At 50.8% G+C, this 26,429-nt stretch overlaps 13 protein-coding genes and 2 non-coding genes across 15 annotated transcripts; 12 read left to right on the forward strand and 3 right to left on the reverse strand.

The window, feature by feature from the left end:
• Window positions 1-35: 35 nt before the first annotated feature.
• On the forward strand, window positions 36-2,445 carry F5J12DRAFT_711521 (Aldehyde/histidinol dehydrogenase; the record flags this gene model as incomplete). Its single annotated transcript, XM_051740710.1, has 15 exons — window positions 36-161; window positions 222-315; window positions 374-489; window positions 544-615; window positions 670-705; window positions 756-788; window positions 850-856; window positions 909-935; window positions 988-1,048; window positions 1,152-1,293; window positions 1,346-1,521; window positions 1,576-1,649; window positions 1,700-1,850; window positions 1,912-2,315; window positions 2,378-2,445. 15 exons carry the CDS (start codon window positions 36-38, stop codon window positions 2,443-2,445), a joined length of 1,587 nt encoding a protein of 528 aa, XP_051605427.1.
• A 1,892-nt stretch (window positions 2,446-4,337) lies between these two features.
• F5J12DRAFT_6906 (cell division control protein 14, SIN component-domain-containing protein) lies at window positions 4,338-6,271 on the forward strand. Its single transcript, XM_051740374.1, has 7 exons — window positions 4,338-4,622; window positions 4,677-4,821; window positions 4,874-4,954; window positions 5,010-5,134; window positions 5,182-5,432; window positions 5,481-6,050; window positions 6,113-6,271. Exons 1-6 carry the CDS (start codon window positions 4,590-4,592, stop codon window positions 5,800-5,802), a joined length of 957 nt encoding a protein of 318 aa, XP_051605428.1. The 5' UTR covers window positions 4,338-4,589; the 3' UTR covers window positions 5,803-6,050; window positions 6,113-6,271.
• On the forward strand, window positions 5,921-6,238 carry F5J12DRAFT_710477 (uncharacterized protein; the record flags this gene model as incomplete). Its single annotated transcript, XM_051740651.1, has 1 exon — window positions 5,921-6,238. One exon carries the CDS (start codon window positions 5,921-5,923, stop codon window positions 6,236-6,238), a length of 318 nt encoding a protein of 105 aa, XP_051605429.1.
• A 1,180-nt stretch (window positions 6,272-7,451) lies between the features above and the next one.
• On the forward strand, window positions 7,452-8,450 carry F5J12DRAFT_711426 (uncharacterized protein; the record flags this gene model as incomplete). The annotated part of the gene is made up of 3 exons (XM_051740706.1): window positions 7,452-7,694; window positions 7,750-8,007; window positions 8,070-8,450. Coding segments are annotated over 3 exons (882 nt in total), but the record flags the coding sequence as incomplete, so codon positions are not given.
• A 504-nt stretch (window positions 8,451-8,954) lies between these two features.
• F5J12DRAFT_901887 (nuclear protein) lies at window positions 8,955-11,038 on the forward strand (the record flags this gene model as incomplete). Its single annotated transcript, XM_051748227.1, has 4 exons — window positions 8,955-9,251; window positions 9,310-9,879; window positions 9,935-10,633; window positions 10,685-11,038. The coding sequence occupies 4 exons, from the start codon at window positions 8,955-8,957 to the stop codon at window positions 11,036-11,038; spliced, it is 1,920 nt and encodes a 639-aa protein (XP_051605431.1).
• Window positions 11,039-11,110: 72 nt separating this feature from the next.
• F5J12DRAFT_932121 (uncharacterized protein) lies at window positions 11,111-12,655 on the reverse strand (the record flags this gene model as incomplete). Its single annotated transcript, XM_051749552.1, has 4 exons — window positions 12,170-12,655; window positions 12,013-12,110; window positions 11,606-11,948; window positions 11,111-11,552 (listed from the first exon to the last, which is right to left on the reverse strand). Exons 1-4 carry the CDS (start codon window positions 12,592-12,594, stop codon window positions 11,111-11,113), a joined length of 1,308 nt encoding a protein of 435 aa, XP_051605432.1. The 5' UTR covers window positions 12,595-12,655.
• Window positions 12,656-12,778: 123 nt separating this feature from the next.
• Window positions 12,779-15,238, reverse strand: F5J12DRAFT_886814 (uncharacterized protein; the record flags this gene model as incomplete). Its single annotated transcript, XM_051747159.1, has 3 exons — window positions 12,779-14,233; window positions 14,283-14,902; window positions 14,962-15,238. 3 exons carry the CDS (start codon window positions 15,236-15,238, stop codon window positions 12,779-12,781), a joined length of 2,352 nt encoding a protein of 783 aa, XP_051605433.1.
• A 288-nt stretch (window positions 15,239-15,526) lies between these two features.
• On the forward strand, window positions 15,527-15,598 carry F5J12DRAFT_t2. Its single transcript has one exon. It is a non-coding gene; the product is annotated as a tRNA-Arg (tRNA).
• A 105-nt stretch (window positions 15,599-15,703) lies between these two features.
• F5J12DRAFT_901889 (cyclophilin-like domain-containing protein) lies at window positions 15,704-17,190 on the forward strand (the record flags this gene model as incomplete). The annotated part of the gene is made up of 5 exons (XM_051748228.1): window positions 15,704-15,836; window positions 15,883-16,266; window positions 16,324-16,712; window positions 16,761-16,816; window positions 16,875-17,190. The coding sequence occupies 5 exons, from the start codon at window positions 15,704-15,706 to the stop codon at window positions 17,188-17,190; spliced, it is 1,278 nt and encodes a 425-aa protein (XP_051605434.1).
• A 61-nt stretch (window positions 17,191-17,251) lies between these two features.
• Window positions 17,252-18,269, forward strand: F5J12DRAFT_7270 (uncharacterized protein). The gene has a single exon (XM_051741768.1). It carries the CDS (start codon window positions 17,307-17,309, stop codon window positions 18,120-18,122), a length of 816 nt encoding a protein of 271 aa, XP_051605435.1. The 5' UTR covers window positions 17,252-17,306; the 3' UTR covers window positions 18,123-18,269.
• A 51-nt stretch (window positions 18,270-18,320) lies between these two features.
• F5J12DRAFT_790339 (Aldehyde/histidinol dehydrogenase) lies at window positions 18,321-20,720 on the forward strand. Its single transcript, XM_051743821.1, has 11 exons — window positions 18,321-18,472; window positions 18,522-18,629; window positions 18,692-18,970; window positions 19,026-19,111; window positions 19,164-19,249; window positions 19,300-19,668; window positions 19,727-19,868; window positions 19,923-20,005; window positions 20,061-20,161; window positions 20,221-20,303; window positions 20,379-20,720. Exons 1-11 carry the CDS (start codon window positions 18,416-18,418, stop codon window positions 20,626-20,628), a joined length of 1,644 nt encoding a protein of 547 aa, XP_051605436.1. The 5' UTR covers window positions 18,321-18,415; the 3' UTR covers window positions 20,629-20,720.
• Window positions 20,721-20,749: 29 nt separating this feature from the next.
• F5J12DRAFT_901892 (uncharacterized protein) lies at window positions 20,750-22,267 on the forward strand (the record flags this gene model as incomplete). Its single annotated transcript, XM_051748229.1, has 5 exons — window positions 20,750-20,764; window positions 20,873-21,302; window positions 21,331-21,506; window positions 21,566-21,728; window positions 21,783-22,267. 5 exons carry the CDS (start codon window positions 20,750-20,752, stop codon window positions 22,265-22,267), a joined length of 1,269 nt encoding a protein of 422 aa, XP_051605437.1.
• A 534-nt stretch (window positions 22,268-22,801) lies between these two features.
• F5J12DRAFT_886818 (uncharacterized protein) lies at window positions 22,802-23,249 on the forward strand (the record flags this gene model as incomplete). Its single annotated transcript, XM_051747160.1, has 4 exons — window positions 22,802-22,864; window positions 22,923-23,003; window positions 23,053-23,105; window positions 23,159-23,249. The coding sequence occupies 4 exons, from the start codon at window positions 22,802-22,804 to the stop codon at window positions 23,247-23,249; spliced, it is 288 nt and encodes a 95-aa protein (XP_051605438.1).
• Window positions 23,250-23,570: 321 nt separating this feature from the next.
• On the reverse strand, window positions 23,571-26,340 carry F5J12DRAFT_790357 (uncharacterized protein). Its single transcript, XM_051743822.1, has 6 exons — window positions 25,891-26,340; window positions 25,743-25,828; window positions 25,583-25,694; window positions 25,167-25,534; window positions 24,809-25,120; window positions 23,571-24,757 (listed from the first exon to the last, which is right to left on the reverse strand). Exons 1-6 carry the CDS (start codon window positions 26,204-26,206, stop codon window positions 23,726-23,728), a joined length of 2,226 nt encoding a protein of 741 aa, XP_051605439.1. The 5' UTR covers window positions 26,207-26,340; the 3' UTR covers window positions 23,571-23,725.
• A 6-nt stretch (window positions 26,341-26,346) lies between these two features.
• Window positions 26,347-26,429, forward strand: F5J12DRAFT_t3. The gene has a single exon. It is a non-coding gene; the product is annotated as a tRNA-Arg (tRNA).

Consider the following 26,429-nt stretch of genomic DNA (forward strand, 5'->3'; position numbering starts at 1 on the left):
ACACTTCCCACCGGTTGCATTCTCGCCTGGTCATGATGCTCCTCCGGTGCCCGCCACTAGCAACCTCGCTATCTTTAAGGGCGTTGGCATCCTCACCGGTTGCACACCGTTCTAGCCGTTCCCCTTCGATCTTGCTGTACAGAATGGCCAGTACCAGTGTGGTAAGTCGCACGGTAAAGTGAGGTAGTCCAGCATACAAACCACGCCGTGTTATCCCTCAGTGGGGACTCAAAGACGCTGGTTTGATCAAAACTCAAGGATATATCGATGGCAAGTGGGTAGATGCTCGGAGCGGCGAGACGGTACTGGTCACGAGTGCGTATTGCAATATCGTGCTGCTCCAGGTTTTATCCAGGCATCTTATGTTACGCAGACCCGGCCACAGAAGAAGAACTCGGTACTGTTCCAGAGATGGGACTTGAAGAGACCCAGGCAGCTATTGCTGCAGCGGACCGAGCCTTCAAATCCTGGGGGAAGACAACCGCAAAGGTTAGATCGACAGATTATCTCCTTCCGTGCACGTCTGAAAATTCCATCATGTAGTATCGCCATGACATCCTGAAGCACCTGTATGCACTCATGCAAGAACATCATGATGACCTTGGCAAAATCATCGTGAGTGCCGGACACCTCCTAAGTATTACCCATCACTCATCATGCAAACTCAAGACTCTCGAAAATGGGAAGACTTTGGCTGAGGGAAAGGTGGCTAATTCGCATCTCGTTGGGTCGGCTGTTTGCTCAAATAGATCCAGGGAGAGAACACGTACAGTGCTTCATTCGTTGAGGTGAGCATGCGCATTATCCCTGTTCTCTGCTCGTCTCATTCGAATTTAATGTTCATTGCAGTGGTACGGTACGTTGATCCTGCGAGTCGTCGTTTCCACGTACCTTATAAGCTCTTGTAGCGGAGGAAGCCGTTCGCACTTACGGAGGTATGATGAGCTGTGAGTCACCAACGCGGGCCGTCATTGACTTGTACAATAGAGCATATTCCTTCACCATTTCCGAACATACGCAATCTTGTGATCAAGCAGCCCGTTGGTTAGTTGATTCTCACTTCGTTGTCAGGGGACAAAACTAATTTGTGACATCTCAGGTGTCGTGTGGGTGTTCATGTACACTACGTGACAGAACTTTACGTTCTAAAGCTGTGGCAGTTCCATTTTGACTCCTTGGAATTTTCCGTCTGCAATGATAACCCGGAAACTTGGTGCAGCACTAGCTGCGGGGTGCACCACTATCATCAAGCCGTCACCGGAGACTCCCTTTTCCGCGCTTGCGATAGCAGAGGTCCATTCATTTTTCTCAAGTGTGCCTCCACAAAGAGACTAATGTCAACTAGTTGGCTCGACGAGCCGGCGTACCCGATGGTGTCATCAACGTCGTGACAACGCAGAGGAATGTGGACGCAGTCGGTCGCGAGCTGTGCCAGAATAAAATCGTGAAGAAAATGTCCTTCACCGGGTCTACCCCGGTTGCGAAATTGCTTTACGGATTGGCGTCCTCCACCCTGAAGAAGTGCGTTCGCCTGCTGTCAATCAAAAGGTTTACATCTGACTTTCTGCGTGACAGGGTATCTATAGAAGCTGGAGGGAATGCTCCATTTATTGTTTTCGACGATGCGGATGTAGAGAAAGCTGTTGAAGGTCACCGTCTCCACTATCTGGCTGCTAATTGAGACCTGACGCGATTGAAGGTGTCATCGCATGCAAGTTTCGCAGTTCTGGCCAGACATGTGTTTGTGCCAACCGAATATATGTCCAGTCATCCGTCTACGCCGACTTCGCCTCTAAGCTCTCCGAGAAGGTTGCTGCTTTCCGAGTTGGAAATGGCCTGGACGAGGCAACGTACGTCATTTTATAACGCACGCACGCACAAAAAGTAGAAAGGAGACCCATTTTGCAACAGGACTCATGGTCCACTTATCCACGAAAAGGCAATTGACAAGGTCAAGAGGCATATTGACGATGCTGTCTCACGCGGCGCCCAGGTTCTTGTTGGCGGGCAGCGAGTTCCCGGTGTTGGTTCATTCTTTTCTCCAACAGTCCTCTCGGACGTTCCCCTGGATGCTGCCATAAATACTGAGGAAACCTTCGGACCTGTTGCTGCGTTAATCAAGTTCAAAACGGAGGAAGAAGTGATCACGTTGGCAAATGATACGGACGTCGGGCTTGCAGGATACTTCTTCAGCAGAGACGTTGGAAGGGTATGGCGGGTGGCTGAGGCGCTTGAGGTTGGCATGGTTGGTGCGAATACTGGACTAATCAGCCATGCGACCATTCCGTTTGGAGGCGTGAAAGAAAGTGGTCTTGGTGAGTCTGCCCCGTCGTCAGTTGTTCGCAGCCATGCCAGTTGTTAACCATCATCAATTCAGGTCGAGAAGGTGGCCACGGTATCGAAGAGTATTTGAATCAAAAACTCATCGCATTCGGAAGTATATAAATATGGCTGGAGCTACCGCTTTCTTTCGAACGGCACAAATAAAACAAAGGACTTCGCGAGGCAAGTATTACTGATCCATGCGTTTGGTGGCGTTCGGTAAGATGTCTGATACCGATGTATATTTTATATATGTAGTTAACTTGTAGTTCTTGTCTCTAGTACAAGCATGCAAGGGAGTACAAAAGTAAATCCAGGAGAGACGGCTGAAACGATGGTATTTCCGATGATCCCTCGCGTTATTTTTCTTTCGACGGTAAGCTGATGCAGCGGAGGGCCGAACAATAGCATTTTTGGTGAGGCTGAGTCAGAGGGTGTAAAGGAGTGCTGAAATCGAGTCTAAGCTCCACGATGAAACGGAGATTAAGGGGTCTACTGACAGAAGGTTGGCCACCGTCTTGGCCTTCGCTTCTCACCATCCGGCTCATGAACTAATTACAGTGAGTCATCTTTCTAGAAGAAGTACTGACGTTATCGCATGGGGCTATACAGGAGTATGCATTGGTAAGTGGTGAGGGTTTGAATGAACTTGGGACCAATTGGACTTTACTCAGCACAAGCAACGCGTACATTATCCGGCAAACAGACACTGCCTCACGAAAAAGACAGTAGAGGGCAGTGTGACTCAGTCATGCAGTAGCCATAATCGACCCTGACACAGTCTGCATCCAGCTGCATTGATTAGTGATGCATGTGGGTAACACACATGGTTCTTACTGACGGACCGTGGCACTGGTCTGAACCGATCATAACAGTTTCCGCGACAATCGTCAAAGATACCCCTGAAAGTCGAGTAGCTGATAGCGAAAGTACACGCACCCTTGCTCACAACGGAGGTTCACAACGGTACCTCTGCCCAAGCTAAGCTAGTACGTTGCGACCGTTTTTGAAAACCACCTGACTCTGGCAAGCGTTTCCGTCAAATTACTGAGCCAGGTTCACAGGTAGTAGCCTGTGAAAGGGAGGCGGCTGTTTTGTGAAGGTAACTTGTAAGTAAAAGCAGTGGGCCATACGCATGCGACGTCGATTTCCTTGGGACGCGGACCGTTTTGAGGAATCGTTCCATTGAGTTTACAAGTGAAAGACATCGCTTGATTAAAGATGAAGGACAATTTCATTCACGGAGACGATAACAGGTGCGGAATGGCACAGGATTGACTGACCAAAGAGTCCTTGAAGAAAGGTCCCGCTGAGACATTGTCATTTGTATCCTCAAACGAAATTTGCCTGGGAATCGACTGTGACAGGGCCCACCATTGCAACTGTGCGCCGCGTATGAATGTGTCCCTGGCATCAGGTTCCAAAGTATTTTAGTCGCTTTGTCGATCATGAAGGATCCTGTGGAGCAAAAACACCCGGAAGGCATGTCTGAATGGCACAGGGTGGACTGATCAACATTCCTGAAAAAGCCTCTCTATCTGCACAGGGACACATCATTGCAACCGTGCACATACCGCGTGCACATACCGCGTGCACAGTCCAGGGCAATAACTTCGGAGCTTCAGCATCGGAAGTATTTTTAGTTAGTTTTCAATCAGAGTCATCAGCTCGATTTCAAACTGTGGGAAGTGGGATGCGCTAAGAACTGCGAAGTCCCGGTACCGTACATTTAAGTCTATCGTCGTCCACACACCAGTTTGACCACTCAGGTGCTTCAGGCTCTTACACGACATAAGCGCGTCAAAAAAATTGGTGGGTGTAGTGATTAGAGTATTCGAAGCAAAGGTGGTCCCGTCATGACCCCCTGTGCTTTGAACCCCAAAGCTGCACACAAAACTGCAGTAGAGACTAGTCCCCCTACCATCAAGATTGCGTTTCAGTCACGTGATACCGGATTCCTGCCATTTCGTATCACGTGACGGTAGATGGCCAAATAAAGTCAAACGTCAACCCCTCGTCGATGAGTGGACATCGCGCTGTTGTGATTGCTTGCGCTATTAGGTATATTCTTTCCCTCTCTCATGCATCCCAGAGACCCGCTTTCTTCCGTTTGTTTATTACTGTACATTCACTGCCTTTCGCCTACCTACGTCGAAGTATTACACACGTAGTTTAGATGACCAAATATAGTCAAACTCGTTCTTTGACGACACCCTATTAGCCATCATCAAGTTCGTCCACATTCATGGCGACTACTCGCCGACTTAATGAAAGCGACGATACAGGATGTCCTTGATGACGTGCGCCCATCGCTTACCTCTGGCGGGATTCCGCACTCAACGGTCTACATGTAGATCACATCCGTAAACACTCCGTCATCGCGACGAACACGTGGTCTGGCCGTCCTAGAACAACAACTCGCGTTAGCATGTGCACCCAACATAGAGGATGATACAATGAACGTGTTTCTAGAGCTCCAGGATACCTTTGAATGCAACGGTCGGCGTCACATTTTCCTCACCACCTCCACATCTAAATGTTCGAATTCCAGTTTCATCACGGGCGTTGTACTGGATACAAATTGTGATGCCCCAGATCGAGTCCTTGGGCTCAGGAAAAGGTCTGGCCAGTAGTGAGCTTGAACCTCGCCCGAGAGGATGTCATACCACAGCTAACGAGGGCGGCAGAGGATCGTGAAGCAGAGCTCCATACCATTTGTGCTCAGTTACATCAACTACTCTCGATCGTCCAAGGTGTCGTACTCCATCATGAGCCCAGCAAGGCTTTCCTTGGGCGACGATACTCTCTTGAGGTTTGTTCTTACGTGTAAGTGGATACCGCTGTGCTCAAGACCCAAAGATCCTCACAGCATTACTGACTACTTCACGGCATACACCAATGATCAATCACGAAGTTGGCGCAGAGAACCTCGTCAAATCCTTATCGCCCGATAAATCCTTATCCATCGCTCACCTCTCTTCTGCTGTTCTAGACAGTCTCCTCTGTATCCTTGTTGACTCTTCACCTGCCCTCCGCATGTTCGAAGAAGTCAATGGTGTGCAAGCTGTTGTTAAGATCTTGAAAAGAGCTGGAACGCCGCGTGAAGTTAGGTTAGTTGCCCCTTGCATTTTTATCACCGATTCCAAACTAGTTCTCAGGATGAAATGTTTGGAATTCCTTTACTTCTATCTGATGGACGAGACTGGGTCCCTTGGCTCTCTTTCTACGGGATCAGCTTCTCAATCAACACCGTCTTCAGTCCCCATCTACGCAACCGAACACCCCCGGACCTACACGCCCGAGACCAAAAATCTTTCCTCGCCAACCTTCGGGTCTTTCCAACTTATCATTCTCCTCCGTTTCATCTTCCACGTCTTCGTCACCATCCAGGTTAATTACGTCATCTTCGTCTTTCACATCTATGTCTTCTCTTGCCAACCACAGGAGCAACGACAGTATCCAAGTCCCCTCTCCCATTAAAAAATCTTACTCGACATCGGCAGTTCCAAATGATCCACACACACCTCCCAACTCCCCACCGCCTGTTACGAAAATCCCCGAAGGGACGCACCGAGGCGTGAAGTCCTGCTCGATGCTCATGTTGCAGAAGGACGTCGAGTATGAGCCCCAAAGCCCGAAAAAGGTACAAGTATCACGCCTTGGCGTTGCCCACGGGCGCTCAGCGCCGCGCCTCCGTGATCGGACTACTGGGAGCTCCGATCATAGCGGTGAGATATCATCTTCGTTCCATCACGAGGAATCAGCCAGCAACTCAGAAGCGCATAACAAGGAAATTGGTGGCCATAAAGGGGTACGGACGACCGACGAGAAGAAAGAGATACTGGGTACTATGCTAGGAAACGTTGATGCTCTTGTCGAAGGTGTCCGCAAGGCTGGAATATGGGGCCTGAGTTAGTAATCTTGGTTGGCACGGTTTTGTATCCCGTAGTGCTAGTTTCCCAGCCGGTACCGTGTGTTGTCATGGTTGCTGGATGAGACCCACTCGGAGCTTCGTACTCGTGAAAAGGTGCACCGCATCAAGAGGGTGGTGGGCCGGCGCCAGCGGACTGAGGTGATCGGAAACCACACGCATAACATGAGTTTCAGAGTAATTTTCCGCTTCATTAGGTACCTTGCACTGGTAAGGTAGTAGTTCGCCCCAAACCCGCTCAGCCAGGCCGCCACGAGCAAGGTCACGCACTAAAAAGGTCCGACTCGGAAGGCTCTTGAGAAATCGGCAAGGCACTTGCGCATCATGAACGGCTTATAAATTCCGGGCCGTTGAATTTGAGATAGGTTGACGTCCAGCGAGATAAGCATCGATCTTCTTGAGGTTAGGGCGTTGTGCACGCTGGAATGTGCACGTCCCTGCGCAACGCAAAGGGCCTGCTGAATAGTGATCCATTGGTCATCGTAAGTCTCGATTGCTCCGCAATGCGAATGGCCGTTTTTTTTTACAGTTCCAGCTCTAATTGACGAGTGCACTTCTTTCTCTTCTTATCAGATAAGTGATGGTTTCAATCTGACAGGGGCACTACAAAGAAGCCACGAGGACACTGCGTGTATGGTTAGCGAGAAAACAAAGGGGTCACTGACCAGAACAATGGCGCGACCTATGGTCTCACTTACTCAGAACACAATTCGAACAATTGCTACAGCTAACCGCTGGTATAGAAAATCCTGCACTGGGCAAGCAGTCACGGTTATCTGATCCGACGGCTGTCCATTGCAATGAATCTTCGAAGATTTGATACATATATATCGTAAAAATATTGTGCCATGTTTGGTACGACGTCACAAATAGGCTTAGTCAGACGGGTACGACGCACACAGCCGGTCTGTCTAAGTGGCTTAGTGGTTAGTCATATTTATGTAGCCGTCCCAACAACTTGCTTGTCGTCCGCTCTCCATCATTTGTCCACCCAGTCATAAGCAAGACCTGACGGACCACCCGGGGATGTTTCGAGTGTCGAATGCTCGCAAATTCTTGACTAGGTTCGTTCGCATTACATGTTTGAACTGGAGTGGAGCCATGCCCCTCTTGGAACTTCCACGGGGTCCGTTGAATATCGTCTCTGCTACCATTTGTTGCTTGTTCTAAACTCGCCGGAATTCATGTGTCTAAAATCTACATCTGTCGCCGCAGGTCATCTCTAGTTGTTGCCACATTTCTAGGTGCCAATTTTAACTTCCTGCTCGCAATCCACATCTTCAGAGCATGGCGGTCACTGTCTTGGGAGCCAGCAAGTGAATGGGAGGGTCCAGGATTCTCCTTGGACCGAAATGGAGCACGCCTTATTTGCGGCCTTTTCTCTGCCTACTTCGCTGCGGCATCAGCAATTTGCGTGTTTGGCATCGCAGGCATCATCAAAGTATGCTTTTTGCCCTTTCGCAAGCGCGAGATTGCCAACGTAACTGACGATCTAGAACATTCCTCGTTTTCTTCGCATCTACCGCAATTACATGATAGGCGACTTCGCGTTCTTCACGCTCTTTGCTTCCTTGGCATCTTCGGCTGTCATTGACCCCTCGTCTCGTTCAAATGTGTGTGATAATATATCTCGGCAGCAAGACTTCCTCCGTGATGCAGTAGACCTTGGCCTGAACGCCGAGAATTGCGAACAGTGGTTCGAGCGTGGTGTGATAGTTTTTATGGCTGTTCTTTTGTTTGTGATCGTAGTCAGGGTACGGTGTCTTTCTGTTGCGCCGAAGCGTATTTATAACTGATTAAACGTTTTCTATCATAGCTTCACTTCATCTTCGCAATATCGCGGTACTACACTCATCTTGTCCGAAGCCAGGGATTCGGGTTGATGTATGAAGATGCCGTATCTACGGATCCTGAGCGGCATCACGACGACTTTGCTATGCATCGCGTCTATCTCTTACCTACCCAAACCAGTGCAAGCAAGCAGCTGGACATTATGGATGCACCGTTGTACGCGCCAGTCCCACTTTCTCAGTTGTCATCACAGGTGGCACAGGAACTCCGCGCTAACGCCGAGGAAGTTTGGGTCAGTCGTGGGCGGTCATCTTGGGATGGTGTTCGTGCGGCACATTTACTACAGGTTGGGCAACAGGAAGCCGCTTCTAGCGGGCCCATCTACCTGACAGAAGAAAAGTGCTAGGCGTGCACCCCACTTAGCCGTATCTTTACTGATTGGAGGGATAAGCAATTGCATCCGGATCTATGCCATTGTTTCACTTTCTTCTGCTCGCACAATTATTGTCCAAGATGTTTTATTACATTGCTACGCTTCTTGTGTTATTAGTTACTGCAAGTTAATGTATGGCACGACAGATTCTTTGACCTTTTGGGATCCCAGACAACAGAATATCAGTCACGTGGTATCGAGTAGCCTGTTGGTGGATATACTCCACACCACGTAGATGGCCCTGGTGTTACAGTAAATGACCATCACTTTTTGGACCAAAGATGCGATCACCGTTTGTGAGAAAATCGAGATCCGGCGTCCTGCGATGGGTAGTGGTATTCCTAACTGTTAGTACTCGAGTTGACCGGAAACGCTGTTACATAACCATAGTAAGCGTGTTTCCCTAGTAGGGCTGAAGTAGCTCACAACAATAATTGCCATTCAGACGAGCGCATCGGACATCCACCGCCCTCAGGCATGGCCAAAGTCCAGGCGCGATCCCCGCCTCCAATATCCGATACCGATTGCGGTCGACAAAAACGTCTGAAGACTAGCCATTCTTCGTCGACACCAAGCGCGGACAACTCCTCGCGCTTTTACGCAGGACTGCTAGAGGAGAACAGCGTCGAGTTCCTACGAACAAAATATACCAATGGCGAACCATTCAAATTCGCCGTAATCGAAAAACTTCTCCAGGACAACCTGTTACGAGGCGTCAAAGAAGAATGTCTGAACGAGCTATCTTTTTCGGAGAAGGAAACAGACATATATAAGGTACAGTTGCAGAGATTGAAGTCGTTGGACCTGCGAGACTTACAGAAACACGAGTTAGGTCAACCAAACAGGCGATCTTGCATCGCTTTCCTATCTCTCAGAGGCTCAACTCGAGTTATTCCCTAATCTTCTCTCTTTGCGCGATGCGCTTTACTCGCAAGAGTTCCGCGAGTTCATTCAAGCTGTCACTGGCTGTGGCCCCCTTTCAGGATCAAAGCAGGACATGTCTGTCAATTCATACACGAAGGGTTGTCATCTCCTCAACCATGACGACGTCATTGGCACGCGACGAGTATCCTACATCCTTTACATGCCTATCCCTTATGGTCAGGAGTGGAAGAAGGAATATGGCGGTGCACTTGAACTTTATCCCGTCCGTTTGGACGACGACGGCATTCCGGAGCCTGAAACAATACCCTCGAAAGCTGTCCCTCCCAGCTGGAATCAATTTGTCTTTTTCGAAGTGCAACCTGGGAAAAGTTTTCACTCCGTGGAGGAGGTTGTCATTGGCGATGGAGGCTACGCAAGGCTGAGTATCAGCGGTTGGTTCCATGCAGCCCAGGAGGGCGAAGAGGGATACGTCGCTGGGTCTGCACCTCCTGAACATAAAAGCTCACGCGAGCAACTTGTATGTCTATCTGCTTCGTGCATCGGATGGCTAGGCTCAATACAACGATGGCTAGACCTCATGCTCAACTATCTTTACACAATACCCTGAGACATCGGAGACACCACACCCTGATTCATCGTTGTCTCCGGAACACACTGCCTTTCTTCTAAAGTTTCTCAACCCAGTATACCTTCAACTGAGGACGATGAAAGCACTTATGGCACGATTTGTTGCCGAGTCAAGTTTAGAGCTTCACTACTTTCTTTCCGATACTCTCATCAGTGAGCTCGAACCCCAGTTACTTGAGGCAGACGCAGCCGATGGTCTAGGTGGTGTCACTCGGAATGGTCGTATTCCACCTCACAGCGCTGGTACATCAGGGTCGTGGAATATTCGAGGTCCTCCACACAAATGGCGGTACTGCATTCTCAGAAACACTCAAGAGTCAGATTCATCTGAAACAACTCTTGTGCCCGCTGAGAAGATACTTCGCAAACTGCAGGACGAGCTTCTCCCCAGTACGGCGTTCAGGGCATGGCTCAGCGCGTTAACAAGGCTAATCATATTGAGCTATTCGGTGGAGGCTCGAAGGTTCAGACCCGGTCTGGACTACACACTTGCAACAAGCGAAGCAACTGATGCGCGACTTGACGTCGTGTTGGGTTTAACCCCGCATGTCAAGAACGAGCAAAGTAGGAAAGGCAAGGGTAAAGCTAAACCAGAGGATGAAGAACCGTTTGGCTGGCAAACTGGCGAATGGGGTGGGTGGGAGGTAATGTTACCCAGTCATAGATCCAGAGTCACTAGTTGACTTCGTTTGCAGTGCTACATGGCACCTCACGGCGAGGAGGATGATCCTGCCGTTTACCGCTCAGGTTCAAGCAAGAAGGCGGAATCAAAAAATGCACCCAAGTCAATGGTTGCACAGAAGCAGCAGGATGAAGACATGGATGACGAAGAACAAGACGATGCCGACGTAGAGGAAAGTGGTGAAGATGGTACATTGTTGACCATCCAGCCGAACTTCAATTGTTTGTTGCTTGTACTTCGTGACGAAGGCGTTCTGCGTTTCGTCAAGTATGTTTCAGCTGCTGCCGCGGGTTCTAGGTGGGATGTCTGTGGTGAGTTTGAGATCGGTATGGTAGAGGGTGACGAGGATGAGGAACAGGAGGATTGAGGTGTACTCAAAAAGTAACATACATCTACTCTGGCCTGTTAGTTTTGCCCGCGCTTGCGACCATGAAACAATTCAGAACATGATTTTCTGGCCTTGGCTAGGTACGATTGCGGCGGACTGTCGAGGGGCCTGAGCAAGGGCAGCACCAGGTTTCGCACGTCTTCTATGTGCACGGTCCTCGCTTCCCCGCTTTCGAGGTTCATGAGAGATAGTTGCCAACTCCGTTATGTCTTCCGCAGTGGAAGCAGTGGTATCATCTCGATGTCCGAGTTTCAACGGGCGTTTATGGCGTTTCGTTGGCGAATTCTCTGTCTTTTGCTCGTCTTTACTATGGTTCTTATCCTTCTTACCCTGTTGTTCTGGTTTGGCTATTCTTGGACCGCCTCCACCTCGCCGCACAGCATCAGGGGATGCATATTCCACTACCAGATCTCGCCCCTTCAATCGGTGGTTCCGAGGATTGATGAGAGCATTGGTAGCCCGTTCGATACTTGTGAAGTCAACAAAAGCAAACCTTGCGGGAAAAAACTGAGTGATGTCAAAGGATAACCCGTTATGCGGACACACCCTTTGCATTTGCCACTGTCTTCGAAAGTTCCCATTCGTATCTTCCGTATACCCGTCTCATTCCCTTCGCACTCTGCACCGTTGGCGTCCTTGTCCTCGACCTTTTCCTTTGGATTTACGTGCCCAAAATTTCGATGTGACTCAAAGAGCTCCCGTATAGTGTCTTCCATTACCTCAAATCCCAGATTTCCGAGGAACAAGGTTGATGCAGGAGGTTGTTTCTGCATATGCAGAATTTTCTGAGTGGTCTTCGAGTGACCCGTCTGGGCGGACTTGGTACTACCATGAGCCTCGTTACCGTTGCCTTCAGAATTTTTAGCAGGGCGCCCAGTAAAGTCGCTCCCTGATCAACCATGAGTCTCTTAAGACAAGCTGCCACATTTACAGTTGAAGGAGGGGGGCCGTACCATCCTTAATGAGAAGGTTCCGGCCGTCCAATCGACCCTCTGAAAGCGTGATAGCAGTAATCTTCGCGTCGGATGTTGCAAAGTCCACATACGCGAACCTATCAGGACATTTTTTGTTTCGGGGTGAGGATGGATGTTCCAAGTCAACATTACTCACCCCAAGTTTTCTCCAGTCACGGGCCTCTTGGGCATATGTACTCGCGTGATCTCGCCGATGCCATCAAAGAAATGCTCCAACGCATCACGGGTGGTCTTGTACGACAAGTTACCCACCCAAACCGAGTTTTCACGTTTTGGTTTCGATTCGCTTGAAGGCGCGGTTTTGGTCGCTTTGATCGCTGAGCTGTCGTCAAGTTTGCGCTTTTTGGGGGCTGCTACTTCGACTGCCTTGGCAGCTTTTAATTCTCTCTTTTTTTGTCTTCTTCGTTCGGCATGCGATAGGACGTGTGCATCATCGTTGGGCTCGTCCGCCTCCGACGTGCTACCGGAGCTCTCATCGTCGTCTGAGGGGACCTCTTCAGTCGGTGGTGATTTTCGTTTCTTCGCTGGCCGGAGGCTTGTGGAAGAAGAGTTGGAAGACATGTACGTCACAGAAACTCGGGCGCCGCGCAGGCAATGCGTCCGGATTTGAAAGTCAAAGGGTACAGTATCAGGAAGGAAATATATAGATCCACAGGTATTACAGGGTATACACAAAATTAACATTCATCACTAGCACTATCGTACCGCGTGCACGATCCTGATATTTAATGTAGCACAAAACTTGTCATCCTCTGTTCTTTCTGCCAGTACCCTCCAGCACACTCTTCGGGCCGCGTTTCGCCATCGCCCAAACGAAGACGACGATAATAATCACGAACTGCAGCCAAAGCCACACTTCCAGCACGAAAGCAACAATCCCCCGGTGTTGCGCACGCTGAGCCGTCTGTGTCATCGTTCGCGAATGCGCGGATTCTTCTGCTGTGGCACGCGGCGCATCATCCGGCGACGCACCACTGCTCTGGCTGCTGCTCCGGCCGATAGTACCAACGACAGCGTCAAACGCGCTGGAAAGCCGTTCAGGAACTGGCGTCGACGGTGGGCTGAGCTCTGCGCCCTGGCGATTCGCAGAGGGGAGAAGAGTACCTCCAAATCGGCTTTGGTTCCAATGATACGTGCGCATGCGAATGGACTCTAGCTGCCTACGCTTCCTTTCTGCGGCTGTCTCGGACTTGGTCTGGTAACCCCGCCAGGTGCTCGGGCGGAGTCTAGTACTTCCCGGGGATGACTGGATCGCAGACGTGAAGACTGCGAGTGGCCTCGCTGCGAGTCCAGGTGCTGCATGGGGGATGTCGGATGACATGCTGATAACGGACAAGGACCCGAGGCAATGTGGAGTCAAGCATTGAGAGTGGAGCGTCCCGAAACCAATGAGACTCGGCGTCATAAAGTGATGGCTGTCTTGGTTACCGTCCCAGTTATCATGGCGAGCTGCCCCGAGCTCGCAATCAAGGGTAGGATGGTTCGGCACATCCCCATAAGCAGGGGACGTGGCGCCAGACAAGCTGTCGATCCGAATTGGCGAAGGTGATCGGGATGACGTCCTCGAGGGTTGGGGAACAAATGGAACCGGGGGAAGGCCAGGAATTGTGAGTGAATGGACAGAAGGCGTATTATGATGAGTGGGCGTGGAGACCGAACTTGCAGAGGCGGACGAATCAAAGAGACCAACGACTGATTTACGAGTTCGAGTATTAAAATCCCCCCGGTCAGTATAAACCGGGTCGGAAGCGAGAGATAAATCACTCTGAAAGTTGGGTTCAATGTCGTCGACGGAGTCGCTGGGGGAACCCGTGGAAAGGGAACGACGTAGGCTCGAAAACCGCACCGTCTCGTCTGCTTCCTCCGGTTCGGGACGCTCGTCGCATTCTTCACTCTCAGTAATCCACTGGACGCTCTCGGCATCACTCAAGCTCTCGTATGCAAGACGAATACTGTCAGCGTCCTTCTGTACTGACTGGAGCTGAACAGTTGTCTTGGCCTGCTGGTCTATTATCTGGGCGTTGGTCTCCTCAAGTTCCCTTATCTTCGAAAGTAGCTGGGAGATCAGAGCGTGTTCTGTAGGAGCCTCCACATCATTGTATATGTCTGGGAGGCCAAGCAGACCTGGGTTGGGAAGCTGATCGTCTGACGACCCCCCGCAATGAAAGCTTCCGCGAAAGTCCAGACACAGTGTCTTCTTCTGAGCGCAATGGCCGAAAGACAGCTTCAGAGAGGTGTCTGCGAGGCACGAGGTGTGGCTTCGAGTGGCGTCCCAGGCCGAGAGGGTTGCCGGGGGCAAAGTCGGGGACATCGTCTGATTCATGCACTGATTTTTCACGTAGGGCGCGGACCCTCTCCTCCCTTTCACGTCTCTTCTTCAACGACTCCTCGTCCCGCTGTACACTAGCAGCTCTCGCCTTGGCCTCGAGTTCATCACTCTTTGCGCGTGTCCTTTCGAGCTCCTCTCGGAGGCCCTGTATCTCCTTTTCCAAACCCCGGAGCTTCTTCCGCCCGGCTTGATCGGCCTGGATAGATTCTGCTTCCAGTTTCTCGAGCTTGGCCAAAAGTTGTGCATTCTCTTCGGACAGAAGCTCCAGGTCGGAGGGGGATACCGAGATATGACGGCGATGCAAGGGTAAAGACGCACGGAAGCTAGTTCTAGATGACGAGCGCGACGTGTCGCTGTAATAATGGGGAGACTGTGGGAGCTGAGTGTCAGGGAACGTTGGCGAAGGCGACGATGGCTTTCTCGTTGATAATGAGGCGGCCGGTGACAAAGGTAGCCTAGCTAGGAGTGCTCTATGCCTGTTCTTCAATTCAAGATTATGCCCGTAAAGAGTTTTGCATGCGGTACTCGTAGCGTTTAACTCTGTCCATGTATGAATGTTTCAACATGTTTTCATGCATCTGCCATAACAGACAGCGTACCCTGTTCCCGGTCCCTGATGAGCTCATCAGCCTTGGTGAGCAGATTGGACAACCCTTCACGCGATCGGTGGTCCCATTGATCCGACTGGGCCGAGAGAGCAAGCTTGTCGCAGTCCTTGCTCCTGGACTCGGCCGTGAATACCTCACTCCGGCAAGTCCCCTCGTCAGACGGAGGCTGCGCACGGTAGGGGGGAGGAGGGGACGACTTTGCAGCGATGCGTCTCGACCTTGCGGGAGGACGAGGACGCGGAGAGTGGGATACTGAGCCTGCCAGCATCAAGGAAGGTAGGGTAAATTTTACAGGGTCAGCAGAACCGTTACCAGCTCCACAACGGGGTCGTGAGCACGGGGTGTGTTCGATGGGTGGGGTTAGTTACTGCAACTGCCTGGATTCAAAATAATTGTAGAAAGAAAGACGGTCTGGATGTCAGACGTGGACAGAGACCATCAGTCTACGACTACAGAGAAGTTGGAAGCCGGAATGTCTGATCGGACAGTAGCATTTGATATCTTCCACCCGCTGAAAAAGACGTCTCTTGGTTCTCACGATTGCAAAGACAGCAACGGCCGCCTGGCGAAATGGCATCGCGTCTGACTACGAATCAGGAGATTGCAGGTTCGACCCCTGCGGTGGTCATTTCTTTTGCTCTCCTTTTTGTTTTTTTTCTCTCTCTTCTTAGACTCGGCACTTCGCTAGATCGCCGGCCAGATCAACTTCAGCACCTGCATTACGTTGTCCAACATGTCCGTCTTGTTTGAAACGTCTCTCGGCGACATCGTCATCGACCTGGAAGTCGATTCATGTCCCAAGACGTGCGAGAATTTCCTCAAGCTATGCAAGGCTTACTACTACAACCTTAACGCGTTCTTTAACGGTGAGCCCTCCGCTCACGAATGGTGACAGATTCTGACGTCTCGCAGTTTCGAAGGACTTTCTAGCGCAGACAGGTGACCCGACAGCTACTGGTACTGGAGGAGAATCTATATGGTCCTACATCGCCTCACAGTCAGAAGGGACATCTGTGCCTCGCTACTTCACGCCAGAACTCGTTCCCAAACTCAAGCACACACACAGGGGGACAGTCTCCATGGCTGTCGCCCCCTCCGTGAATGGAAACACAGGAGGCTGTGGCAGTCAGTTCTTCATAACTCTTGCAGACAATATCGAATACTTGGATGGGAAACATGCTGCCTTTGGGCACGTAGTGGAGGGCCTAGACACGCTAGATAAGTTAAACGAGGTCTTTACAGATCAGGACGGTAGGCCATTCAAAGATGTTCGCATTCGTCACGTTGTCATTCTGGGTATGCGATCACCATTTTCATCAGTACTCCATACTGACGAGTGACATCGTGTCATAGATGATCCGTTCCCCGATCCAGAGGGACTGGTAAAACCACCTTCGTCACCTACACGGCCTCCGGACAATTCTACCCGGATTGCAGAGGATGAAGATCCACTTGCTACGTTACCGGAAGAGGAGGAGGAGCGAGAACGTCGAAAGAGGGCCGCTGAGGCGTCTGCCTTGACACTCGAAATGGTTGGCGACCTGCCGTTTGCCAACGTGCGCCCGCCAGAGAACGTTCTTTTTGTCTGCAAGCTCAATCCAGTCACCCGAGACGAAGACCTCGAGTTAATATTCTCGAGATTTGGGACAATTATGAGTTGCCAGGTTATCCGTGACAAAAAGACGGGGGATTCCCTCCAATATGCATTTATAGAATTTGACAAACGTGAGGATGCAGAGCAGGTGAGGACGTGCACAGCTAGTGCAACTATTTTTTTCTTACGAAAGCAGGCATACTTCAAAATGCAGAATGTCCTAATTGATGACCGCCGGATTTGGGTTGACTTGTAAGTCTTGTTTGGGTGCAGCTGTTGCCATACGGAGTGCTGAATGCGTCGGATACAGCTCGCAGTCTGTGGCGCGGCTCAACACCACATGGTCCAACGATCCCAAAATGGGACTCCGCCGGCAGAGGGACAATGGTGGGTATGGGGGGAGAGAAGATCTCGAAGAAACACGGCGGTACAGAGGGGAAGACAGAAGAAGGGGTGGCCGGGAGTATGACATGGTGTTCGATGTCCCCGGTGGTGGCTCCGCTGCACAGCGCCGGAAGAGGAGCCGAGAAAGGGAAGGGGAGCGGTCCACTGACTCCAGGGAGCGCCGGCACCGCCGCTCGCGCTCACCCCGCAATCGGCGATCGCGCTCCCCGCACCGGCGATAGGGTGTTTGTACGTGTTTGGTACGCAAGGCGAATCACTACCCCCCTCTGACTCCGAGCTGGCTGAGTGAGACACGTATATATACACAGAGCGCGCCACCCTTTTGACCCATTCAACCATGACTGTCGCACACACAGAGATCTACTCCAGAGCCACTGACATCGTCCTCGAGTCGTGCGACGGAGTCAAGTTCTATGCTCACAAGTCCATCCTCGCTGAAGCCTCTCCTTTCTTTGAGCATATGTTCACATTACCACAGCCGCCTGGAGAGAAAGACCGTCCTGTTATACCACTGTCAGAACACAGCGCTACTCTTGGCGCACTTCTGCAGTTCATACACCCAGAACCAGACCCCGAAATAGAAACTCTCGACCAACTCAGCTCTCTCCTCGCTTCAGCAATCAAGTATGACTTCGTTGGAGCCATAGCTACTCTGCGGAAAGAGTTGGTGTCGCCGAAGTTTTTGGCAGAGAGCCCTCTGAGGGTATATGCTAGCGCAAGTCGCTTTGAACTGGATGATGAGGCCAAAATTGCATCAAAGCACACGCTTTCTTGTCAGATTCTCGATTGTCCTTTGTCTGAAGATCTCAAATTCATCTCTGCATACGCATACCATCGTCTCCTCGTTCTCCACCGAACACGTGCGGAGGCTGCACAGCGACTTCTAGAGATTAGCGATAATGTCAAGTGCATACAATGCTCTAGCCTGTACTACGGGAACTTCGTTCCTCCAAAGTGGTGGAAAGTGTTCCAGCGGTGTGCAAAGGAGGAGCTGGCAATTCGGCCCACGACAGAGGTCATATTCAGCCTGCCGTTCTTGGCCCAAGTTGCACGCGAAAGTGGATGCGTGAGATGTTCTGGAAGCATTCTCGACAACCATGACTTCTTCGCGAACTTGAAGAGGCGGATCGATGAACTACCTTCGACGGTTTAAAGTAGCTTGGCTCGGAAGGGGGACATTACTCTTGATATCCTTTTGTTAGCCCCCTTACAATTGTTTTCTTTACGATCAACGCGGATGTTTCACTACCTGGTACTCTTGCCGATATACTACGATATCCTCTTGCAGGCGCATGTTTTATCTCGTTTTGGACTGCAATACTGTAATCTAATCTGATACGTACGGACCTACTCACGAATCCCAACGCGTGGGTACCGGCAGTAAGATCCGCTCCTTGCCAGCCATTGTTCTACCCACCATCAACTGGACGACTAACGATATCGAACATGGCTAGTGCGCAGTTGGGATCGTTCAAAGTACCCCTGGTCGATAACGAGCCCCTAGTAGGTCTCTGGGTAGGTCTAACCCTGCATCCTGTCTCACATTCCACAGAAAGGCTATGCGCCGGGGTCTCCAGAGCGAAGAGCTCTAGAAGCAGCATTGGTCGAAATGGAACAGCAGCTTCCATTCGAAATACCTTGTATTGTGAACGGGCAAGAGGTAGGTGTTAACTGATACCGAAACTCCAGACCCAATTACTGGACTTCGATTAATCCTAATAGATCAGAACTGGGAAGCTAGCGAAACAACCAATTCCTTCGGATCACGCCAGACATCTCTGTTCGTACCATGAAGCCGACACCACTACAGTTGCGGCTGCTATCGAGGGCGCGCTCGCCGCCAAAGCTCAATGGGAGGCTATGCCGTGGAATGACAGAGCTGCCATTTTCTTGCGTGCGGCTGAGCTTGTCAGCGGCAAGTACCGCTACAAATTAATGGCAGCGACCATGCTTGGACAGGGGAAGAATGCCTGGCAGGCTGAGATCGATGCCGCTGCCGAGGTGCGCGGTCAGTCATGAACACTTCATACAGGTCACTTAATGTCCGAGGTTGTAGTTGACCGATTTCTTCCGTTTTGGGGTGAAGTATATGGAAGAACTTTACTCCCAGCAACCCCCTAAGAATACAGCAGGGTCGTGGAAGTGAGTCTGTGCCATAGATGTTTATGGCCGCATCTTATCGGTGCGATTGCAGTCGTGTCGAGTACCGCCCCCTCGAAGGCTTTGTATTGGCTGTTTCACCATTCAATTTCACCGCTATCGGCGGAAACCTCCCCGGAGGCACGTAGCCAACAAATCAGAGATCGTCACAGCTCATATCCAGTTAACAGCACCCGCTCTGGTTGGGAATGTGGTGGTGTGGAAGCCCTCCCCCGCTGCTACGTATTCTAACTACTTGGTCTACCGGATCCTCGCGGAGGCTGGTGTCCCTCCCGGTGTTATTCAGTTCGTTCCAGGTCCACCCCCTGAGGTCGTTGCCCAGTGCATCAACCACCCTAACTTTGCTGCGCTACACTTCACGGGCAGCACTTTCGTTTTTAAAAAGTTATGGAAGGATATCGCTGCCAACGTAGACAAGTATAAGGGATACCCTAGGATTGTTGGAGAAACAGGGGGAAAGAACTTCCATCTCATCCATCGGTCGGCGGAGATCCGCAATGCAGTGTTACAAAGCGTGAGAGGTGCATTCGAATATCAAGGTGACAGTAACTCGTGGGCGTTGTATGGAGTACTGACAGTGGGCGGTTCGACTGTTAGGCCAGAAATGTTCTGCTCTTTCCAGGCTGTATGTTTCATCCTCTGTATGGGAGGGTGGTTTCAAGGATCAGTTCCTTTCCGAAATTGCGAGGATCAAGGTGGGGCCACCACAGGATTTCCGTAGTTTTATGGGACCTGTTATGTAAGTGCGCGGAGATCGAGAGGCTTGCCTGTTATAGTTGACAATCAATTCCAGTGGGCGGCCCGCCTTTGATAGGATCTTGAGCTATATCCAGAAAGCCAAGGACGCAGGTGGGGAGATCTTGATAGGGGGCACAGGTAGGCCTTGCATGGCTGGCACAACTTCGGGACCCTAGTCATTTACTCCAATCAGGCGATGACTCAAAGGGCTACTTCATTCAGCCAACGGTGATCCTGACCAAGGACCCTCGATCAGTGACTATGCAGGAGGAAGTATTTGGTCCAGTAGTTACGGTGAGATAAGCATGGCTGGTTTCATTTCTGTCTCCCGAACTTCTTCCACCCTTTGCTAGGTTTATGTTTATCAGGATGACGAATTCGAAGATCTTCTGCAACTTATCGACAACACATCCGCATATGCGCTCACGGGTTCCATGTGCGTTCCGAGTGGGTATTTTCGAGTGACGTGATTGCTGAAGTTCGCGTGTTTTTTTTTTTTTTTTGTTTTCAGCTTCGCCACGGATCGTAGTGCACTCATCACCGCGACCAGCAAGCTGCGTCATGCAGCCGGAAATGTGTACTACAATGAGAAGTGCACTGGCGCCGTCGTCGGTCAACAGCCTTTCGGAGGTTCCCGTGCAAGTGGGACAAACGATAAGGCTGGGAGTGTCAGCCTCTTTTACCGTTTCGTGTCGGCGAGAAGCATCAAGGAGAATTTCGTCGGTCTGGAGGATTTCCAATATCCTTCAAACCTTGTCTGAGCAAATGGAGTCCCTACTTTGTGTTGGTACTTAGTAGTGTGTGTATAATACTTGTAAGGTGGAGGAAAGGACACTAGACACATAAACAGGCTACAACAGGCCTCCCTTTGCCTCCGCTCCCATGGGGCCCATGTGTGTCCGATCACTCTCATCGAGAGCAGCAGACGATTGGGCTCACGGTAGGTGCCGCTCTCATCTCCAGCGTTATAACTGGTGCATACGCTGCAACTCTACTGTTCATCAGCAAGGCCAAAGTACTAGTGCTAAGCTTTCTCAGGATGCTGCCCGAGAGGAGGCTGAGGCAGAAATGCATGCTTCTGAGGTGCGGGGCAGTAAAAGCAAACTTTCGCTATTGGAGCAACAGCATGAGAACTGGTCTGGAGAAGAATCAGTACAGGATACCGTCCTGCGCATGCTGATCGACGAATATAAACCTCTTCGGACTGGGATTATCAGGACTGCTGATGAAAAGTTGAAGGATGCACCTCCACAGATCATATCAGAAATAACGCATCCTGCCAGAATACGTACGTGGAAGGAGATAGCGAACGAGCCGCTTCTTCCTGCCATCGAAGGTCACAAGCCGTGGCAAACGACCTTCAAAGCACCGTCTCATGTTTCTGCATCCATTAAGTTTGGAAACATCAAACCCCCGTCAGCTTCTACTAAGACCGGTTCTATACCGACTGATGACCGGACAAGGCGAACCGAAAAGGGAGTTGTTGAAACGCAAGGTGCAAGCCAGCCGGCTGACTCGCGCCCGCGAGTCAACTCTCGATTATCGGCTGGGACTTCGTGATGGAAGCAACAGACGGCCAGCTCAAGTGAACCCTGTCACGCTTAAAGGCTGGCAAAGTCTTGTAGAAGATCGGATAGAGGTAAGAGAGTCGTGCATATCGCCTTTCTTGTTACTGAAATATGTGGGTTGATGCGGCAGAAAGCTCGGATGGCAGGAGCCTTTGACAGGATCAGAGGTAGAAGCCAGCCTATTACTCAGACGAGCGAAGAACGTAACCCGTTTATCGCTCGCGAGGAGTTTCTTATGAACCGCATTGTCCAGCGGAATGGCGCAGCTCCTCTATGGGTGGGAGTACAGATAGGTGTGTCAATTTTTACATTATTTATATGACTCTTTTCACCATGACTTGGAACAGAGCTAGAGTCAGCCGTGAATTCTTTTCGAGAAACACTCAGGCAATCTTGGACGAGGCATGCAGTTCGCATGCTGACTCTCTCCCAGCCCGCCGCTACGTTTCCCGATTTGTCATTAACTATGGTAACGACCATGCGTGATCGTGAATGGGAGAACCGAGAGTGTTCGTATCACAACACAGCGATTGCAGAGCTTAACTCGCTCGTTCGTAAATATAATGCCGTGGCGCCATACGCTGTTCAGCGTCCGTACTATGCGCGAGAGGTGGAACTGAAAAAAGCATACGAGGATTGCGGAGAAGAGATTCTGCGTGCGATCAAAGAGAGAAGGGAGGAAACGTCTGGATACTTGTTTAATTCCATGGCGAAACCGGTTTCCGGTGTCGATGATCATGCTGATCCTGGTTCTTCCTTTGGGTTCCGCGCCCTCATTTTGCAATGGATAGAGCACCTACTACGGAAGTTTACGGGGTCCCGGCAGCCATAACTTTGGTTGCCTCACTCATGGCAATCCGTGAGCACCTATTTTCATCCTGTATTTTGAGAGTTGTAGCCCTAAACGATACCACCTTGTATTTTTGCCACGGGCCGGGCATGTGGGTAGCCTGACGAGTCGATGCCTTTTTCTGGCTGTTGTCGTCGCAAGGCACGTCGGGATGTAATCCTAGCGCGACAGGTGTTATGCGAAATTGATCGCCTTGTCGTCGTGTCCAACATGTAATTGGAGACCTTTCACTGTGCTAGACAATGACAAACCCGTAGGACAACAACGAGGCCAGGCAGTCGAGCCCGCTCTGTTGACGTACAGGCGGTTTGGGCGAATACGTAGGGCCGCGAGGTGAACAATGGATTTGCTTTTTTCCACGATATGCTGCCTCGTGTCTGCCTCGCCTTTTGTGGGTGGCGGGCACCTAATCTAAATAATATAAATTGGCCCTTTTGTCTCCCTTCATTTTCCCATCCTCACTACTTTTTTTATTTTTCTTCCACTCTACTTCCTTCTACTGCGAAGCCCCCGCCCATGGCTACCTACGAGAGAATTGAGGAGTTCAAAACCATCCCTGCGCCGTCCGGGGAAATCACAGTGAGCCTCTTAACTCTCTTGTGAACGTGGATCCCATCAAATTCATCACCCATTCTAGCCTGGTGACATCGTTGCTGTCAACCACGACCGCTATGGTCGCAAGGAGGGTCTCGTCGTCGGTTCTTTCACAGACAGCCTTGTACGCAATATCGTCCTCGTCGTCGTTTGTCAACTCACTTGCACTGCAGGGCCGTCAAATTCTCGAAGTCCAACTCGAGGCTGGCGAGATGTACCGAGCATGGTGCGTCCCTTTAGTGTCTGTCGTGTAGATGTGTTACCCATGCCGGTCCGTAGGTATCCCACCGTCACCCGCGTGAAGCGCACTATCACATATTCAAGACCTGTCACGAAGCAGCGCACCGTCGAGCGGCAAATCTACTGGTGATCCCCACCACCATCGTTCCCTGTCTTCTCCCCGCTTCTTTGGACTGTCGATTTTGTATTATTAGACACGTATCAGGTTCCTCAAGCACACTGCTACGTCCAGCTCTGTCAGGGAGCGACGCACGCTACGTAGTAATCATAGCCTCCGTTTTTGGCCGGCTGCGGGTAGACATAATGCAGGACACGTTGGAGGCTTCATCTGTGGCTTCTCTTAGCTTGGACGAAAACGATTAGAATGTGTTATTATCGGGACTCTAGGTCAACGTAGTTCTTACGACAAGAAATGCAGTGGTCACCGGGTTCCCGTTTTCTTGGTCATTTCTTTGCTTCGTCCCGTGTGGGTAAATCAAACCAACTGCTTGCATATATATAAGTAACGAAATGGGATGTGTGACTCAAGGTGCAAGTACTACAGATACATGGCGACGAATAAACAGGTAAACAATAGTATCATGGATTATAGGTAAGCGTGGGCCATCATGCTTTGAGGTCCACCACAGAAGGTTTATGGTGATGCGATGTAGAAGAGACGAATGAATGCGATGAGGAACCCGAAGTGGTTCGATGAAGGTGAAGGTCTGGGGCCGACGCAGAGAGATTAGACGCTTGAAATTCACTGCTTGGCATACTTGGAAGCGAGACCTGCGACCGAGACGTTTTCAAGGGTGGCGACGAACAAGCAGCATTCCCATTTTCGGAGATAGCAGCAGAACCATTCGGGATACTTGATTCTGACTTGCTCGACTGCTCTGAGGGTGTAACTGACGCACTTCGTCCTCTTCTGGCCGCCACACTCCTCACGATCCTAGCACCCCGCGTACCCCTCTCCCTCTCTTCCGAGAATGACATACTTGTTAACGATGCCGTAGACGCATTGACCGTGGTGGAGGTAGATAGACGCGGTTTGAGGGTTTCCTCTGAACTCCGAGGTGAGACGTGCAGCGGGTAAATACCAGGGCGTGACTGTACCACGCGCTCGTAGTAGAGCATAAACGCCCCGCATCCCTCCTGCAGTACGGACTCAATCCCAACCTCCTTGACAGAGTCGTCGCTGATACGCAGCCACCCATGGCCTGGAAGATACATGGAATCGATGGCATCGTCGTCGTCTCTAATATTGCCATATCGCAGACACTTCTCGCAATCGCATTCTATCGGGTCCGCGAACCGTGGAGGGGCAAACCGCCATGCGCCACACGAAGGTGGACGGGGTTTGCGGCGATAACAAATATAGTGCCCAAAGGAATGCTGACCGTAGTGGCAAACGACAGCAGAAAGGCGGTAAATAGTCCGCGGCGTAGAATACATGGCTTGGGTGGGTGTCGCGGATCGAGGTAAAGTTGGAGGTGGTGAGCAGATAGGGACAGAAGGGACGATCGACAGGTTACCCGAGGTAGTGAAAGGGGTAAGGTCGAGTATCTCCGGAAATACAACGCGCACGCTGTTCTTCATCACAAGGTGACCGTAACTCAGCGAGCGGTTGAGGTGAAGCGCAAGCACGAGGGGTGGCTAGATTGGCAAGTCAGATCTGACGAGACAGAATGGATAAGCTTGATCTACCCTCGCGATCATTGCCTGTTTCGTGGAGGCTTTGCTAAAAACTTTCTCTAGTTTCAACCCCCTGATATCTTCCTCCAGTCGACCGCTTTCCAGGGCTGCTTTCACCCTTAGCTCCAATTTCCGGGTATCTTTTGCTTTTCTCTTCCTGGAAATTGTCGCATTTGGGTCAGCATTGACAACCTTCTCCAAGTGATCTGCCTCTCGCTGCAGGCGCCGATGGGTCGCAGTCATTGAACACTTGCGGCAGATACAATCCGTGAGTAGCTCGAGTTTAGTATACTCTGCAAGACAGTCTTCCAGTCGATAATACTCCTGAAAAAAGTGAATTTCCAGCGACGCGACCTGAGGGAGAACCTACTGCGTATCTGGGGAGAGCGAGCTGCCAGCTGTCGAACGCGAAGTGCATAACAGCTTCGGTATATCCGCAATCCACGCAACTTCTTCTATTCGCTGTCAGGCCATCGAACACGCTCTTTCCTATTTCCTTATTTGCCTCTGGATTGACCAGAGAAAGTCCGCCCAAACCGTGGTCGCGTTGACCTTCCCTGTCGACTGCACCAATCTCTCTCTTTATGCATTCGGAGACCAGCTGGAATAATTCCTGGGCGTCTTGGTGCTCTCTAGAGGAGAAGAGTGAATTGTGTTTGCCACGGGAATGGGATGATAGCGCATCTATGATCCCAATGGGGCGTATGGAATGGTATGAAAAGCGTGGTGTGTTGAGCTCTGGATTCAAGTGAATAAAGATGGAATTCGCGAGCGTTGTGCACGTACCATTCAATAAATCAAGGAGCGCATCTACGACAGGCGATGGCACGTCAAGTCTGACAGCTTTTTCGTGAATGGCGGCCAGAAAGGGTTGTAGGTAAGACAAGGAAGCCATCGACTGTAAATTTTCGTGATAGATGAACGACTCCTGTAAAATGGTGCCCACCTGCAAAGTAGCATTCATGAAGCAATATGTACCTGAAATATTGACGAGGCCAGGGTAATAACCCTCGAACGGTCCCGTTCTAGCTTCTGCATCGAAAGGGCGATGAAGGTCGTCGGCGGAGTATGGAGGTCGGAGGAGAGTACCGTACCTGGTCTGGCATAACCATTCAGCTCGAGTTGTTCACCCCGAGAGCGGACGTGTTTCTTTCTGAGTTTCTTTGCCTCGTGGGATGTGCCAATGTTTGATTGAATCGCCCCCCAAGACCAACCGAAATTAAAGCCAAAGCTCTCGAGTACCATGAGGACAGCCCAGAGTCTTGATGGAATCCGGTGAAAGGATTGAGTGAAGAGGAGGGCTAGTAGCGGACAGAGAAGCAAAGCGACGTAATAAGGTGCTAATTGCGGGGAAGACCTGTCTTGTACGAGGTTTGTTAAGCAATTCCTGGCTTCCTCTGGTGGTTGCATGTGGAAATGGATGCTTCACGCTGTCAATGACATCGGAGAGTAGGTTGCTACAGTGTGGTACTTTGCCATGTCAGAGGCCCTGTCGTATGCCCCAACCAGCTTGACATCAACATGTAGTCATCTGGATTAACAAGTTGTACGGCTACCTAGCGCAATGGTAGCGCGTTTGGCTTCGATCGCCGACGGCACCAAAAGGTTGCAGGTTCGAGTCCTGCGGTGGTCA

The sequence above is a fragment of the Pisolithus orientalis genome, assembly GCF_024613125.1.
Source record: "Pisolithus orientalis strain OTSU chromosome Unknown F5J12scaffold_1, whole genome shotgun sequence".
NCBI lineage: Eukaryota > Fungi > Basidiomycota > Agaricomycetes > Boletales > Pisolithaceae > Pisolithus > Pisolithus orientalis.